A 17692-nucleotide genomic window follows, 5' to 3' on the forward strand; every position below is an offset into this window, starting at 1 on the left:
GTAGTGTTAGTATTCATGGTTTTGGTTTCTTGTCTGGACTACCTCAGTGGGCTGACACTCACAAAGCTAATTCTTTGACTGCTTCTGGTCAACTGCTGAATTTCATGGCAGAGTGAGGATCTGAACCTGACCTGGTCTATACAGTTGTAATCCAACACTCTCAATCCTACACTTTACTGGCTCTCAACATCTAACTTTGCTGCAGCTATCTTCATTCTAGAACGAAGTTTGAATTACATATGCTTTTTATTTTATTTTTTTTCTAGTTACTTTTTATTTTTTCTAAACAATATATTACTTTTGCTATTTTTCAAAATACAAAATACTGACAAAACACCAAAATACACTAAAAGAACACAATTAGATGAAACAATCTTTAAATGTAAAGAAAAAATAATGGAAAGCAAAAAAAAAGGAAAAGATAAAAAACCCCAAGCATACTAAGAAAAGGAAAAAAAGCCCCACTATCTTATATATTAAATTTATCAATAGTTGCTGGTTTACTAGTAAATACCATATAGCATTATAGCATAATTAATACAAAATATTATTGTAAAATATCACAAAAATCTCTGTCAAAGTAGTACATAAGAAATGCTTTTTGCTTAGAACATTTACGGTACAGCATCTGAACTCTTATGGTGACGTTAGAATAGCCTGTTTCAAATGTGAAACAGCTGCTTCGACCTCTGGACATTTCAGATTTGGAACATTTTATACACATCTACTTGTTATTAGTCCAATTGTCTCCTTAGAGAATGGGAGGTAATGCCTTTCAGATGTTTTTGACTTTTACTTTGGTTCCCAGCAAACCTGACCATTAAAAACTGGGCATAAATCAACAGTTCATTTTTTTTTTAACTCAGAGGAATTCCCACTTCCCTGCCTAATTAACACCAGAACACTTTCTAGTGAAATAGTTTACAACAGCAACTATGGAAGCCAAGTTACAAACTAGCAGGCCATTTGTTTCAGGCAATAGATCCTTTTGAAATTGCAATTTGCAGCCTTAAATTCATGCCATGTGGGGGACATATTAACTGCATATTCAGTTCTGGAGTTTTCAGAAATATGATATTCATTGCAATTTTTTTTTTAATTGGTCACATCACATCACTACATCCAACCCCTCTTTTGCAGTCTCAAGACCCTCCTCCAAGCACAGTTACAGCACTGAAAAACAGCATCACAATTTATTGGTGTTTTATTGGCTGAAAAATCAAATCAGAAGGAGCATCTTTTCTAACACATTTTATTGAAAAGCATAAGCTTTTGTGAGCAGCCTTACTTTTTTTTCTATAATAGACAAACATGGTTATCCACGTATAATTTATCTAAATTTTTCCAGCCCAGTTATGTTGGTCTGTTTGCCCTAAAACAGACTCGTTTAAAAACACAACAAAGCAAATAAAAACTTTTTATTTGAAAAAAATTTCTTTGTCCTAAAACAAAAAATCCTAACCCCAATCATATGAATAAGCTTACCCACTTTGCATCATCACCATTTCTATTTCAGCCCTGTACATCTCCAAAATGTTAGTTAAAGCTCCTGAGCATCAAAAGATTCTTGAATACAGACTCAGTAGTGATGAGCTGGGTTTTTTCCAGTGGGATAAATTCATATGAACCAAGGAATTCAGTAAGGATACAGCTGTTTCACTAATTTAAATTAGCTAACTATTCTATGTTAAGCAATCCTGGGAATCAGAATTTGTGAAAAAAAGTTCAGTAGTTTTAATAGAGAAATCTCAGGACTTCTAACAAAACTTTAATTTCCAGGACTTTTACCTGGAATAAAGAAGAGGGTTAGACGACCTGTAGTTATTAGGAGTATAAAGTGGATGTAACTTTGTACTGTATGCATTTGACCCAATACTATATTGCTAATACGGGCTGTATTGCTAATCACAATATACTGCAGTGTTCTCCAATTTTGTATCTTTCAGCTGTGTTTGTCTGAACATCCCCTAGTTCCTAGCCAGCAGCCTGGGCCTTATCTTTGAAGAAAAGGGACAAAACACACTGGCTGTTTAATTGTGGCTACCCAATGAGAGCATTTTCTTTCTTTGACCTGAAGCTTTGGAGCCAAAAGGAGAGTTGGGACAAGAATTACCTTTAGCCAGAAAATGGAATTAGCATTTCAGTAACCTGCCTCCCTAAAGGCAAAACTGAAATACTTTGGCCACATAATGAGAAGACAGGACAGCCTGGAGAAGATGCTGATGCTAGGGAGAGTGGAGGGCAAAAGGAAGAGGGGCCGACCAAGGGCAAGGTGGATGGATGATATTCTAGAGGTGACGGACTCGTCCCTGGGGGAGCTGGGGGTGTTGACAACCGACAGGAAGCTCTGGCGTGGGCTGGTCCATGAAGTCACGAAGAGTCGGAAGCGACTGAATGAATAAACAACAACAACCTGCCTCCCAACTCTGGCTTGGCAGAACTTTCAAATACAGCAGAGTTGAGCCTGAAATAAACCAGTTCAGCTCTCCAGTCCTTCTAAACACAGAGATATGGAGCTGCTTTATACTGGCACAAAATTCTTGTGGAGAGGTCTCAGTGTTTCATTTGCTCTATTGGGCAATTAATACTAGCATACTCTAAATAACTGTGAAACATACAGAAAACCAAGAAGTTATTATGGAAATGCTTAGCATTGTATCTTCAGATTGCAAAGAGGGACAGCAGCTGCATGCATTCTCTGAATATTATTCAGAGTCTGGAGTACTTGGATCTTGACATTTTTTCCTCTTTGCTCTTCTATAGCAGCTGTTCTGACAGCAGATTCAATATGAGACCCTAAAGAAACATCTAAGTAGAATAAAAGAGAACTCATATATGGATAATTGGTCATGGAGGATAGGTTTGCATTCAACTTTATGTTCAGGGAACTTCAGGAAGAAAAGGTTTGTAAGAATACCCCATGCCAATAGATAAAGGAAGTAATGAACCTTTTAAATAGTGAATCAAATAATTATATTTTTGGTTCCAAAGCCTGTATTGAATGAGATTTGGTCTGGCAAAGAATGATTTTGCAGTTGAAAACATCTGATCTCCTTTAGTTCCAGCTCACAGGGAAATTTTTCAATACACGGTTATTCACATTAAAGGTCGGGCTCATATTTTATTTAGGGGATAATGTGGATTATTTGCTTTTGTTTTAGCACAATGTGTGAACCTAGCCCAAAGAGATGGAATGAATGAATGGGTCGATTTTCTCTAAGGCAGGCTAGTAAACAAGTCCCCAAAGCCCAAACTAGCCCCTCCTCTGTATCAAAGATATTTCCCGGCACGTCTGTTGTGCACTTCGGTTATTTTCTGTTCAGCTGGAACACAAACCACAGCCTGGACCTCTTTCGCCTTCATAAACAAAAGCAGCAGCCTTGGTGGAGGGTTTCCCCTACGGTACAGCTCTCAGCAGGAGCCAAGGCTCAGAGCAGGTGTGAGATCCAGAAGTGAGATCTGCGCTGGTCGCTGTTATCGTGTAAGACTGGGAGTTGGGTGGCTTTGCCAACTACAACTTAAAGGAGGAGGTTCTCATGCAGTCAGGCCGCTGATCCATCTAAATTATAATTGGTTACATTAAAAGGCAATCGCTTTTTGATTCAGTCCTTTTTTTCCCCTGGCAGCATCAAGGGTTGAGAGGGGAAGAAAGGGGATGAGGAAAAAAATGCAGTGCTGCATAGGCCTGACCAAGTAATTGAACTGAGGGGGAAGTACTGGCTACAACTTTGTTCGGTACAGCTTCTCAAGTGGTTTGGTCCACATCCCCTCTGCCCAGCATGGAAAATCTTTTAGAAATGAAAGGGATTTAGTGTAATTAATTACATGTGATCTTCCCACCACCTATTGGGACACGCAGAGTGGCACCCAAGCCAGCCATTTTAAAGCTAAGTTTTAACTAGGACTTGAACAAGCTTGACACTGGCCATGCACTGATGCTGAAATGTATTTAATGAAAGGCTGAACCAGGTGGCATCTCAGCAAATGGCAGCACCTGCTTGATCTTCTTTGGGCTTTGAAATTAAACAGGGTCGGGCCTGGTTACTTTAAAGTTACAAGCACAGGCACATCCATGCAGTTATCTCAAGAATAACAAGCACGTGGTTTTCCTTTGCCTAAGAGAACACCATGGATGTGTCCAGGAAGTCACCAGGAGTTGAGCTTGATTCAAAGGAGGTTTTACTTTAAGCAGCAACCAACCCTGCTTTACCTTCAAAAGCCCAGAGATTCGATTTGATCAGCATTCAGAGTCTCTGGGAGTCAGGCAGCAAATACATTTAATACATTTTATTATTATTATTATTATTACTATTATTATTACTATTATTCAGACTTAAGAACTTCCAATAATCCGAGGGCCACAGACTGAAGTGCGAATTCGAAAAAACCGCTGCCCAATACGGGCCAAAAAACAACATGGACATGGAGAGATGGGCGGTGATAGAGATTTGAAAAATAAATAAAATAAATAAAATGACCGTATAATCACCCGAGGCAGAGCCTGATTCAAGGGAGTTTTACCATTTTAAGAGGAAGTGTAGCCCAGCGTTCCTCTTGGATTTCAAACTTTTAAAACACTTCCAGAAGTACGACGTATGAACTCAATCCTAGATTTAATAATAGGAAGTAAACTTACACTGAATGGGAATATCTCTAGATTTCTTAAAAGCACAGCTAGAAGTCAGCCAATTTTTATTTTTTAAGGGACCGAACAAAAGCGAGCCTGGGCTGCCCCCAAAGTTCGCAGCATCCCTCTCTTCCGTCTGTCTTCCCTGAAAGAGGAAACTATGCACCCCCTTGCGTAAGAAGCGTAGCTGCAGAGGATCAGGAACCCCACCTATTACTGGAGCGAGCTGTGCGGAGGAGCACGTGCCCAGCCAAGCCCGGCCCCCTGTGACCTCACTAGCTCGACTTCCTCATTCTCAAGACTGCACGTGTTGAAGTCGGGATTTCACCCCCCTCCGCCTGAGTGCTGTTGCGCTTGCGCAGAAGTGAGACTACAGTTCCCGAGAGGCTCGAGGACAGGGCTGCGGCGCATGCTCCCATCCGGGACAACCGCGCTGTTTTCTGTCTCCTCCTCCTCCTGCTGATGCAAGAGCTGAGCGCGGCGGCGAGGCGAGCAGGACGGGCTGAGCGGGCGAGCCGGGGCGATTGACTTCCTGGGCGGTGTTGTGGGTTTTCCGCCGGGACGGGCGCTTCCGAGTTCCTTCCTTGACGGTCAGGGAGAGCCGTAGCCATGTCGGGAGACGAGGTGAGGGCAGAGACGCGCCCAGGCCTGGGGTGGCGTGAGGCTGAGGCTGCGACCGCCGCCATGTGAGGAGCAGGGCCTGAGGCCTGTCCGCACCCTGATCAAAGCCCGGCCGGATTGGCTTCCCTGAGCGAAAGCAGCTTCCTTCTCCGCGTCGTGTGATCCATTTAGGAGCCGGAGTTGCTTTTCCCTTCGCGGCTTTGAGATACTTCCCCTTTGTCCTTGGTCGCTCTCCTTTTTCCCACCCTGCGAAATAAGGAAGCCTTTATCACCCTTCCCGCGTTATGTCAAACTGAGTTAATGCCAGCCCCCTTCTGAGTGTGCGACGGTTCATTAGAGAACTTGGGGGGAGGGTTCGTACTAAAAAAGCCCCGCTGTTTTAGAAAGGCGATAGCGAGAATACGACAGACTTGGTTGCAGACGCGTCTGATGGAGCGTCTTTCCTAGTTCGGTGCCTGCTTAACGGCAGGCCTGTGTTTACCATTGCATACGATGTGGCTTGGAGGGCATCAGTTCTAGCTTCCAGTCTAAAAGGATGCCTACTAGTTTTCTGCTCTAGTGGCCCGATTTGGTGTCTGTTCAGAACATCTCAAATGTGTAGTAACAAGCTCTGCTTTCATTGGGAGATTCAGTAGAAGACTTTTATGCCTGTGCTCTCCGGCAGTTTGGGCTTTCTCCATCACTCTTTTTATTCCAGAGATAATTATTCGAATCTCTAGAATGAGCATCTGAAACCTCTTACATAATATATCTGAGAGAAGTTCTGGTTTCACTGGAGTTGGGTGGCCAATAAATTTAAATTAAAAATAATAAATAATTTTATATTCATGAGAACTTTTAATGAGCAAAATAATCCTATTATTTGGCCCGAGTGCTCTGATGATTCCTAAAGATCTACTGATGGTTGAGCAAAAACAAGGAAAAGCTTTTGCTAGTCTTCCTATTTGAACTGAAAATGCCTCATTTTAAAACTAAAAGAAATTTTACATTTGAAGTCTCTTTGTCATGCTTCTTTGAGGTATTCCTGTTAAGCAGAATCTGAATCAATTTCCTTCTTCCGTTCTTGGGGATCTGTTTCTAATCTTGAAAGTGGGGAGACAGGATTTAGAATGGGAAAATTAATGGATCATACAGCCCTTGACACTTTCTGGGCAGTACAGAATATATGAGTTTGTAATAAGTTGGAATATAACACCCATAGACATCTACATTGTTTATAAAGTGTTAATTAAACTTAAGCCATACTTTGTCAAATTTTATGGTACTGCAACTCCATAAAGTGATAAATTAACTTGTATGGCATTGCTGTGAATTGAACTAATCATTTCATTTCAGGTTTTGGATTTGACAAGAAATAAATACACCACTTTTGATAATTAAAATTTAATATACTTATTACAAACTTTGCTACTGCTGCTTCTCACTGAAGGCTTGCCCAAAAAGCAAGAGTGAGGTTTAGCAGTGTTCCTGCTTTGCCCAAGCAAATTTGATTAGGTAAAAGTGACCACCCTCTAAGTTGCTTGCAGACCCCTGGCATAAACTATGATTGAACTGTCAATTCATATTGTCAACTCCCAGATGTATTCCAGTGATTTACTGAAATTATGCATGATTGGTTTCTGATTGAGTTTGGTTGATGAAATGATTCACTTTTAGGGTCCCTTGTTATATTAGACTTTTTGTAGTGGAACCACTAATTTGTGACTCAAAAAGATGTTATAGTGCAGTGTTTGGAAAACAGATATAAGTTTTTTTTAGGAATAATTATGAAGCAGCAGTACCTGTAGAAGGATGAAAAACAAGCTAGATTTCCAGACATTTAGAACTTTTCTGTTAATAATATGATAAATTATTTAATAATAACAAAGATGTAGTCAGTTGTGGTGTGGATAAGTTGGCTATAAATTTACTAGTTTAATTTTTTTAAAGTATTTTAATACATGTGGTTTGTGCCAGCATGTCAGTGTAGATGCGTGATCTATATAGTGCTGAACTTGATCTTATTTGAAATATTATGAATTCAGGGATAGAGTCTTCTGATGTCTTCTCTCTTTATTGTTTACAAATGCTTGATAGCATATTAATAAGTCCAAAATATATGAATTAGGTTTCATAGCTGTAATACATTAGAATTGTATTAAAGATTGGCCTCATACAGCTTAATAATTTCTCTTCAGACAAAAGGAATTTAATTTCAACTTGGTATAACAAAGTACTGTAAATTAGACAAAATCTGGTGGTGTTGCACCAACGGAAGGCAATTAATGTATGGGTATTTTGTCTTCTCTCCTCCTTCCTGCAGCCTTCATGCCCCCTAATCTGCTTTAAAAAGTCTCCCAACTGAAACAGCACTGGGACATGTGGAGAATTCCAGAAGAATCACTCCCTTCCTGTTCTACTACCTGCACTAACCATTGACTGGCTCATTGTATATCTGTTCTCCTATCTTGGCCACTGTTGATATCATTAGGACAAATTCAACCTGTGTCTGGTGAAAAATATAGGCGTATCTCTTAAGGCCTGCAGATTTTTCAGTACTAATACTTTAACATAGGTATTAAGGTGACATTAGATTAGGGATAGGCATTGTGATGCCTGTGTATGCTTGGTGCCAACCAGGTCCCCTCACTTACCTAACTTTTAACAGATTGTTTTAATTTTAAAAACCAAAGGGAGATTGGAATACAAGAGAGTGCTAGCTTGTAGTGTAATGTTTATTCTACCACCAGTTTACTTTCTGAGAAATAAAGTATTTTGTGATGGTTGCACCAGTATGGCAGACATTTTGGGAGAGCCAACAACATTCTCTCAATATTACATATATGCCCACTGATGTTGGACAATTTCTTGTCTCTACACTGGGTGGACAATTCAAAGAACTAATTTAATGGAACTACTATTAAAGTTGGTGGCCTTCAAGATACAATCTTTGGTTTTGTTCTTTACAAAAGGGAATATTTTAAACTAGCTTCTAATACTACATGCATCCAAAGACTTAGGGTTTTTTTGTCTTTAAATATAAATTATATATGTTTGTATGTTTGGGGATGCCCTTTACGGAAAGGTTATTTTTAAAAGTCCTGTATAACCAGTTGGTATGGTGAGATTCCATTATATTACTAATCTCAGATGTATAGCACTATAATTAAGCTTGTAATAGTTTAGGCTAAGAAATATATCTGTAATCAAAACTTTGTTTTCTGTATGTGTGTGTGTGAATAGATAGATCAAAATTGTCTTTAGGTTTGGCAGAAAAACATGTTTTTCTAGCAGAAAATCCCACTGCATTCAGTGTAATTTACTTGGAAAATAAACATGAGATTGCAGTTTACAGATAGAATGCACAGGACATTCTATCTGTAAACTCAACATTTGTTCTGGATTTTTGGAGGCCTATCCAGTCTGATTATAGGGATGATTTTGGTGAGAGAAGTAATAGGTAAAAATGTTCATTGCTCAAGTGGGCTTCTGTCCATAATAATGGATTCTCCTTGTTCTCCAGAGTTTAAAACTACAATAGTTTTATGGTTTTATAAAAAGTCTGATAATTGAGTTGAAGGTGTGTTTATTTTTCAAATTAATGATTTGTGAGAGATGCACAAATTATCACCTGATACCTGAATACCAGGTGTTGCTGTTCCTGCTGAAGCTTAATCATGGGTGCTCCAAAAAAAGTTAGAGACGTTTTAGAGGAATTATTATCAATTGTTGAAATTAGTAGTAGGTGTTTTTTTAATTGCTAGGAAACCCACCTTGGAGTGTTAGATTGTGTAGAATATTTTACTGCTTAAATTATTAAAACACTTTTCCATTTTGCCTATATTAAGTTTTCAGTTTTCTCCTAATATATTCTTTACAGCATGGTAGAGATCTTATTTTTAATAAACTATTGTGTGGTGTTTGACTCAATATTTAATAAATATTTATATTTAATGTATATGTAGAGTTTTAAATCTGGAGGGTATTTTTAAGTTGCAAAATTGTGTTAAGAAAATACTGTTGTTTCTTGCAGATGATCTTTGACCCTACTATGAGCAAGAAGAAGAAGAAGAAAAAGAAGCCTTTTATGCTTGATGAAGAAGGTGGTGATGCACAAACAGAAGAGATGCAGCTATTAGAAACAAAAGAAGTAGAGCCAGAACCAGCAGAAGACAAAGATACAGAAGCTGATGAAGAGGACAGTAGGAAAAAAGGTAAACTGTTACACCTTTACTGAAAATCCTGTTTTTTTGTTTCTTTCTGATTTTTCTCAAGAAAACTTTTTTATAAAGGCCTGACATTTACTTTGTGCTCTTAGAACTTTCCAGAGAAGTCCATATGTTAAGCAGCAGAATGCTTAATAAAATTTTTGGAAGACCTGCAGTCAGACTTTCCTCACTGGGTGGCTGTGGGCATGTTGCTCTCTTACCAGTACTCATGGAAGAGAGAAATCAGTAAGAGTACTTTGTGTTGCTTGCATGACTTGCATGGAGAGGATGGAAGGTCATTTAAAAAACTACCAACTTGTGGTATTGCACTGTATATCCCTATACTTGAAATATACAGGCTGAAGCACACCTAACTCATACAGCTGCAGTTTAATGGCTTGCTTTGTTTCATGTATATAAGATATTAAACAGGATTGCCAGGAATTTTCTTTGGTCCATTTGTATGAATCAGCCAACTGTTAACATTTTAGAATTGGACTCTTATCTACCTTTGTGCATTTCATGAGAAATTAAGTTGAAGTATTCTTACTCTTTTTATTTTATAGTCTGGATTTAAAATACTTAAGTTTCTTTTTGTGACTTACACTGTTAAGGCTACTAAAGCATTGAAGTAAATGTTGTGAACTCAAAGATTTTGTGGTAAGCATGCTTGAAAAAATATAGACTGTCATGCTTATACTGGGAACCAATTCTTGTAGCCTAATTTTCAGTTGTTACACCCTGAGTTTTAGAGATCTACTGTACACAATGTGTAAAAGTCAGTCTAAATCAACATTTTACACATTATTGAAATAGTCTAAATTATTTTTCATGTGTTCTGGTATTTAAGTTGGCTGACTGCATTGTCACAAGTTTGCCTAAATTTCTTGATAAACATATTCAGGCATGTTTCTTCCATACTCATAATTATAAAGCACTCTGTTAGTAATGTGCTATCTTTCAATTTCAGATGCATCAAATGATTTAGATGACTTAACCTTCTTTAATCAGAAGAAAAAGAAGAAAAAGACAAAAAAGATATTTGATATTGATGAAGCTGAAGAGGGTCTGAAGGTAAGTTGACACAGGGTTAAAGGGTATGTTTGTTTCTTCATCTTGCCAACTTTCTTAAGGATTGGGTAAAATAACTGTCTGATGCTTTTCTCTCAGCTTAAAACAGGAAGAAAATTGCTATTGTATTTTATCAGTAATAAAGACAAAAAAAATATTTAAAGACAATTTAATACAGCCCCAAGACTTTGGGTTTGTAGGTGACCTCCGTGTTGAACTAGTTAATTACTTTCATGATCAGCACAGAGCTGCATATTTTAAATTATTGTACAGTATTTTATGTTTGCTGTATTAAATGTTGTTTAATGTACAGTATTAACTGTTGTTTATGCTGTTCCTCCCCCCTACCCCCAATTGTTCTAAAGGACCTAAAAATTGAGGGTGATGTGCAAGAAACAGTAGAACCAGAGGATGACCTTGATATCATGTTAGGAAAGAAGAAGAAAAGAAAGGCAGCAAAGTTTACAGATGAGGATGAAGTATTAGATAAAGATGAAGGTAACTTTTATTTGTTGGTGGTGTCAGTTGCTCTTGGTCAAAGTTGGTAACCTTGAAGGTCGATGCAAAGTGTGTCTACAATTTGATCTTATAACCAGGGTGGAAGAGAAGCTATTGTAGCTATCAGTATTCTGTCAAATGCTACAGTGATGTAGATGAAGCTATGTAGCAAACCACCCAATACATCGTTGACCATCTTCACTGATTTTATTGTACAGGGTGCCACAGTCTCTACAATGCCATTAGCCACAGCTATTTTGATTAATTTCAGAGGGCAAAGGAGAAGTTGTGAGTCCAGTAACTGAATGCTTCCATGGGAGTGTTAGCTCTCTAACATCTAGTTATGCAGCCACTTTCCCTCCTCCTTGTTCTCTTTTGGCCTAGATTTTCATTTCTCTTCCACTTGCTTGTTCAAAATCCCAGATGATACTTGAAAGGTGTAGGGACAGTTTTAGAGCAACATATGTCTATATGGGAAATTCCAATAAATTCTGTGATTTATGGTTTTCCATTTTCAAAAACAACTTTATTAAGTAGCATAGTAACTGAGTATAATATGTGTTGTTAACCATCAACTTCAAAGTTGTAATCACCTTAGGTTTGTCTTTGGAAAGCTCAGATCTCATACCTGTGCACTCATTCAGACATCACGGGCACCACCAACTAAACTCAAACATGGTACATTAAATTCCATTTGATAAGAGATGTCAGGATACTTTCTGATTTGAGCTTTTTTGGAAACTTCTAGCACTGTTGAAGTTCCACTTCTGTGAGAAGAGAGGAAAGTTAAATTTCCCTTTCCAAATGCTGTGCCTCACAGTATTCTTAATGCTGTTTGGATTAACTTTCCCTTTTTAACAGCATCTTCTCATTTAGCAAAAGGGTCTGATATAGGGAGTTCTGGCTGAAAAATGCATGTGTATGTGTCACATAAAAATGCTGTGCACAAACTGGAATGGAAATCCTTGGGGGTCTGAAATAATATTTGTAATTCTTCAGCATTGGAGGATGACGACAGCAAAAAAGATGATGGAATCTCTTTTAGCTCTCAGTCGGGACCTGCATGGGCAGGCTCAGAAAGGGATTATACATATGATGAGGTAAATACTTTCCACACCTTTTAACTAATTCACCTATTAGCTTTTAATTGTAATATGTGGGGAACATAAAATAAACTGAGTTTAAATATTGCTTTGGATTTATATTAGAATGAAGCTGTTGGTATCTCTCAGCTTTGCATCAATGAACAGAGTACATGCCATTTTGCACTGATTGCTGATTAACAGCTCAGGAGGCTTTGTTTGGTACAGACAGTTAATTTTCTGTTTGTTTGTTTTTGAAGACTATCCTATTCAGGGAAGTTCAAATAGGAATCTTAACTCTGTAAAAATGGTTTGGAGAATAGAGAGTATGAATATGTGCCATGCCCCTGATCTGACCTGCTGGCTCAACCTCTGAACATCGAACAGAATGTGAAAATGCATTCTCTTTCTGAACCTCTATTAAACAGACTTTTTAATTAATAATTTTGGTGATTTTTTCTTAAAAGTAAAATAGAAAACCAGAACTAGTAGACTCCACTGAAACAGTTATATAAAAATCCAAAGGAATATAAAGAATAAGAAAAATACAAAAAGAAATGAAATCAAAAGAAAATGTAAAAAAGAAAAAAATAAATTCCATTATTAGTTTTCTGTTTATTTTACTACAGTGGAAGAATACTAGTTACGTCTTTATGCCGAATACTAGAACTCAATGTTTAAATAGTAGACCATATGGAATCCATCGTTATAAAGAGCCAGTTCAAAAATTGAGAATTGAAAATGTTCATTAAACCAGGCTTTAGTATCATATTCAAATGTCTTTCCAGGAGTACACAATCATGTTTTGGGACATGTTGGCAGTCGATTAAATTTTTCCAGCTTCAGTCCTACACAACAGGCAGTCTGTTTTTTCTGAAGCAGTCTGGACAATTGATATAATTTGTGTCATTCATGTAATTAAGTAATTGACATTTTTGTTATTTGCATAATTACATAAAGATTGAAATGATGTACAAATGTCCATTACATAAACACGCAAATAATGTCAGTTTTGTATGTTGGTATTATCAATTACCCTTTCCCCTAAATGGTTCATTGATGCTGTTCAATTCCCATCAATGTTTGGCTCTGAGTATAAGACAGCACTTGTACGGTCTCTTCTGTTTGGGTACCTGTCGCCTTAGAATGATGTCCCCCTAGAAATAAAGTACATATTTTAAATAAAGCACTTTGTAGAGAAGATAGACATTTTCTTTTAATCTTACTGTGGTGACTTTTCTAATTCAGAGAAAATTTCATGCTTTATTCCCAAATATATAAAATAATAACACAAGAGTGTTTGTGAATATTAATTAGTATATTAATTATTAATATCAATTGATTATTGATATTCTTTTTTGTATCTTTGCAGTTGCTGAATCGTGTATTTAACATTATGAGGGAAAAGAATCCAGATATGGTAGCTGGTGAAAAAAGAAAATTTGTCATGAAACCTCCCCAGGTTGTAAGAGTAGGAACAAAGAAAACATCATTTGTTAATTTCACAGATATCTGTAAACTGTAAGTCTGGCTACATTGCAATTTGGGACAGGAATTGATAAAAGTTGGGTCAGGGAATTGTGGTATCACTATTGTTCAGTTATGAACTGTGAGTGTACATAGATAAAACAGCAGCTATTTATCTGCAAGTGTAAATACCCTATTCTGGAATGAATGTTTCAAGTGTAGATGATTCATAAGATGATCAACTGGGAACTTTTCTTGGCCAATTCAGGTGAAACATGGTGAATGATTTCTCAACTTTTGTGAAATTCCTATTCATTTGTTCCAGAGAAATTCCTAGTGAGGTTGGGCCAGTAGTGCCTGGAAATGTTTTAGGACAACCAGAATTTGGTATCAAACTAATGTAGAACAGTAGCCACCAGGAAATACTGATTTCTTAGCTGCTTATTACCTCTATGCTTAGAGTTTTTCTTCAGACCTCTACAATGAACATCTAAAGCTTGGGAGTGGCAAGGCAGAGTGAGGTATTGGAATTGAGGCTAGCTTGCATACCTTTTACGTATTTGGTTAAATGCTTGAATAGTGAATTCAGCAAAGTACATTAAGGCATGGGATTATATTTTGAAATAATATTTCTTCTGTGTCTATGTACAGATGGTAATGTCAGGAGAAACATTAATTTTTATGTAACAGCTGAATATTTATATAGTGTACCCATAATGGTACTGGCATAAGGTATTTTGTTTGGTTTTGGCTTACTCTGAGGCAGAAATCTATTCTTTATAGTCTGTAAACTGTAGCTGGTTTCTTGAGATGGCATTTCAAATGTGTGAAGCCCCAGACAATTCAGTTGTGGCTCATTGTTGTGTAAATCATTTACTGAAAGGTCCTGATTTCATTCATGTGAAACTTCACTGAAAACATTTTTCTTTAGAAAAGTAAACATGCTATTGTAGCCTATATAGCATTGCCATATCTGATATTAGATAAATTTGTCATGTTATCTTAGTAATTATAAACAGATTTAATATTACATTCCCACTGAGGTTACTATCTTGTGTGATGGCATAAGCTATCCTTAATTCCTTTTCACTGACTCATTTTATCTTCTTCAAATATCCTGAAAAGAGATTAACTTAAAAAAAAAATCTGGGTTTCAACGTATTTGTATTGGCATTGCACTCAGATGCTATGATAGGATAATAAAAGAGATGTAACTAGATAAACTTCCTTACTTTTAGATTACATCGTCAACCAAAGCATCTCCTGGCTTTTTTGCTTGCAGAATTGGGTACAAGGTAAGTACTTTAAACTTATTTTTTTCTTTCTGAATTTTTTGTAGTAGCAGCCATACATACATACATGAAATCTCTTCAGCAAGTTGACAGTTTCAAAAATAACAGTGCTGGTATAAGCCATTTTAAAAATTGGCTTAAGTCACTGGTGCTTCGATGATTACATAAAGTTACAGAATTAAACATACAACTTGTAGGTTTTGTACATTTAGTAAAGATGTGCAGATAATTCAGGTGGCATTGTTGTCTCAGCCAAGTGCCATTCATCAAGGCAGCTGCGCCTGCCTAAAGATTTGGTGCAACTCCTTTGAGGAACTTCTTGACAAGAGGTTTCTTTTATGCATGCTCACTTACATACGGAAACCTTGGAAGACCTTCAGAATGACTGCACCAAATTTTCAGGGATGGATGCCTAGGGGAAGGCACTTCACTCATACCATTGCTGCATCTGAAGAGCATTCAGATTATTTGCAAAGCCCTCATATTAGAAGTACCTGTTTCTGATATGCTGTGCTTTTTTTTTTAATATGAACCTGAGGAAATGGAGAGCTTTCTCTTCATATATCTGTTTGCACATTTTGAGTTTTTCCCCCCTTGATTGAGCATTGGTGTATTGCAAATAGAGAGCCAGTTTGGTCTAGTGGTTAAGGCAATGGGCTAGAAACCCAGAGACCATGAGTTCTAGTCCCGCCTTAGGCCTGAAAGCCAGCTGGGTGACCTTGGGCCAGTCAGTCTCTCTCAGCCCAACTCAGCTCACAGGGCTGTTGTTGCAGGGAAATAGGAGGAGGAAGGAGTATTAGGTATGTTTGCAGTTTTTGTGGCAACATCTTTATAAGTGGTTTCCCATTGCCTGCTTCGTAGGGCTGAGAGAGTGACTGGCCCAGAGTCATCCAAGTGGCGTCATGCTTAAGGCAAGACTAGAACTCAGTTTTCCAGTTTCTACTTGGTGCCTTTTAATCACTACACCAAACGGGCAGTTTAACTGTATTTTTGGGTAGCCCTATTTTGGCTATAAAGCCATCAACCCGTAGGAATGAGTTTGGCTTGAGTGTCTGATAAAGGTTTGCAGTAAATGGAGATCCTTTGAACAAGATTTTGCATATACTGTGGTGAGAATTTTGGAAGCCCTGAAGCCTATGTATAGTTGAAAATATCTTATGCAGTTCTAATTTATAATATATTTATTTTATTTAGTGGTTCAATAGATGGCAACAACCAACTTGTAATCAAGGGAAGATTCCAACAAAAACAGATAGAAAATGTCTTGAGAAGATATATCAGTAAGTGTATTTTATGATTGTAGGTATATGCTGCTTCATCTAAAGTTTTTAGTCTTGCTTCTTACCTAAGTGTTAGTAGTGCTGAAATTACCAGCTTGCAGTTTCATTAAAATCTTCTGAAACTACCATGTTTTTGCTGGTTGTCGAAAAGCAAGGAGTATCCATGCTAGGCACAAGTTTTACCGCACAACCAGAACAGTCATCTTGTGGATTCACCCGCTATATATTTGAAGAGGTGGAGACACATAGAACAATATATCTGAGTCATGTTTGTATGGGAAAATGCAAGTCTTTGGTTATACACCGAAAAATTATTCATTCTGGTTTTCAGTTGATGTAATAATAATTTTTGTTTCCATGAGGCACCTCTCATATTGAAATGTATAAAAGATATGTAACTGTTTCCATGTTCTGCTGTCAGCTGTTTATTAGACTATAGTAGTACACTATTAAAGATCTCAGACATCTCTAATACAGAGGACTGAATAGTGGTGTCTTGAGAAAAAAAGTCTGACAAAAGTCACTGATCATTTAGTACGGAGTAGTTTGATTATACAGTATGGACCAGTGATGTGAACTTAGTGAGACGTGAAGAAAGCTAATAGAATGGTTAGGTTTTAGTTTCTGAATAGAAATGCGTTAACGGTGAACCATCCTGTTTTTGCCTTTCGCAGTTCTGTGTTAGATTGAAAAAAGGATGGCTGATAATACAGCTGTGACTTTAGTATCTGCCAGAGCCAAAAGTCATTCTCCCATCTTGTAAGCTGCTTGCAAGACGTACTATTCCATTTCTTTTATGTGTTATGTAGGTCCCTGCAGTAAATGGGCAGAAGAATGTACATTTTTGTGGGGTGTTACCTCTTTTATATATGCCTCTTAAAACTGAACTACACACTGGGGAAATGCATAAACTAGGATTTGTGGCATTTTATGTGGTAATTACCTTGCTATGAAAGAGATAAATATTTTGTTTACTGTTACATGTTTTGTAGTCTAGTCAGTTTGCAGTTGGCTTTGAAAATTATTCTACCTGGACATTTAAATGATAAATGCATAGTTGAGTAGATGAAAGTTTGCTTACTATTTATATATAATTTCTTATTGCTAATATAACATGTTTAATTGTTCCCACAGAGGAATATGTCACCTGTCATACATGTCGGTCACCAGACACAATCTTGCAGAAGGACACCAGATTATACTTTTTGCAGTGTGAGACTTGCCATTCGCGCTGTTCTGTTGCCAGCATTAAAACTGGTTTCCAGGCTGTCACAGGCAAGAGAGCGCAGCTTCGTGCCAAAGCTAACTAGTTGGCTGGTTGACACTGAAATTTTGCGAAGTGATCTGAGTGCAAATGGCTGGACAGGATTACAACCTGAGTGGATTTCCAATGTATTAAAACCAGATAATAAAAGCTGCTTTGCTTTGGGTTGGTCTATGAGATTCTTGCAAGATCAGTTCCTCAAGCTGTTGACAACTGTCAAGTGTGATGAGAAAGGAGGTGCTTTTTAATCTGTTCATAGAATTCTGTAAAATGCAAGAGAAATTAAAGTTATTATAACAGTGA

General features: G+C 37.5%; 1 protein-coding gene across 1 annotated transcript; it reads left to right on the forward strand.

The window, feature by feature from the left end:
• The first annotated feature begins 5069 nt into the window (after window positions 1–5069).
• Window positions 5070–17692, forward strand: EIF2S2 (eukaryotic translation initiation factor 2 subunit beta). Its single transcript, XM_063297219.1, has 9 exons — window positions 5070–5251; window positions 9261–9441; window positions 10406–10509; window positions 10872–11004; window positions 12004–12104; window positions 13459–13607; window positions 14792–14848; window positions 16040–16125; window positions 17260–17692. The coding sequence occupies exons 1-9, from the start codon at window positions 5237–5239 to the stop codon at window positions 17433–17435; spliced, it is 1002 nt and encodes a 333-aa protein (XP_063153289.1). The 5' UTR covers window positions 5070–5236; the 3' UTR covers window positions 17436–17692.

The sequence above is a fragment of the Candoia aspera genome, chromosome 3 (genome assembly GCF_035149785.1).
Source record: "Candoia aspera isolate rCanAsp1 chromosome 3, rCanAsp1.hap2, whole genome shotgun sequence".
Lineage (NCBI taxonomy): Eukaryota > Metazoa > Chordata > Lepidosauria > Squamata > Boidae > Candoia > Candoia aspera.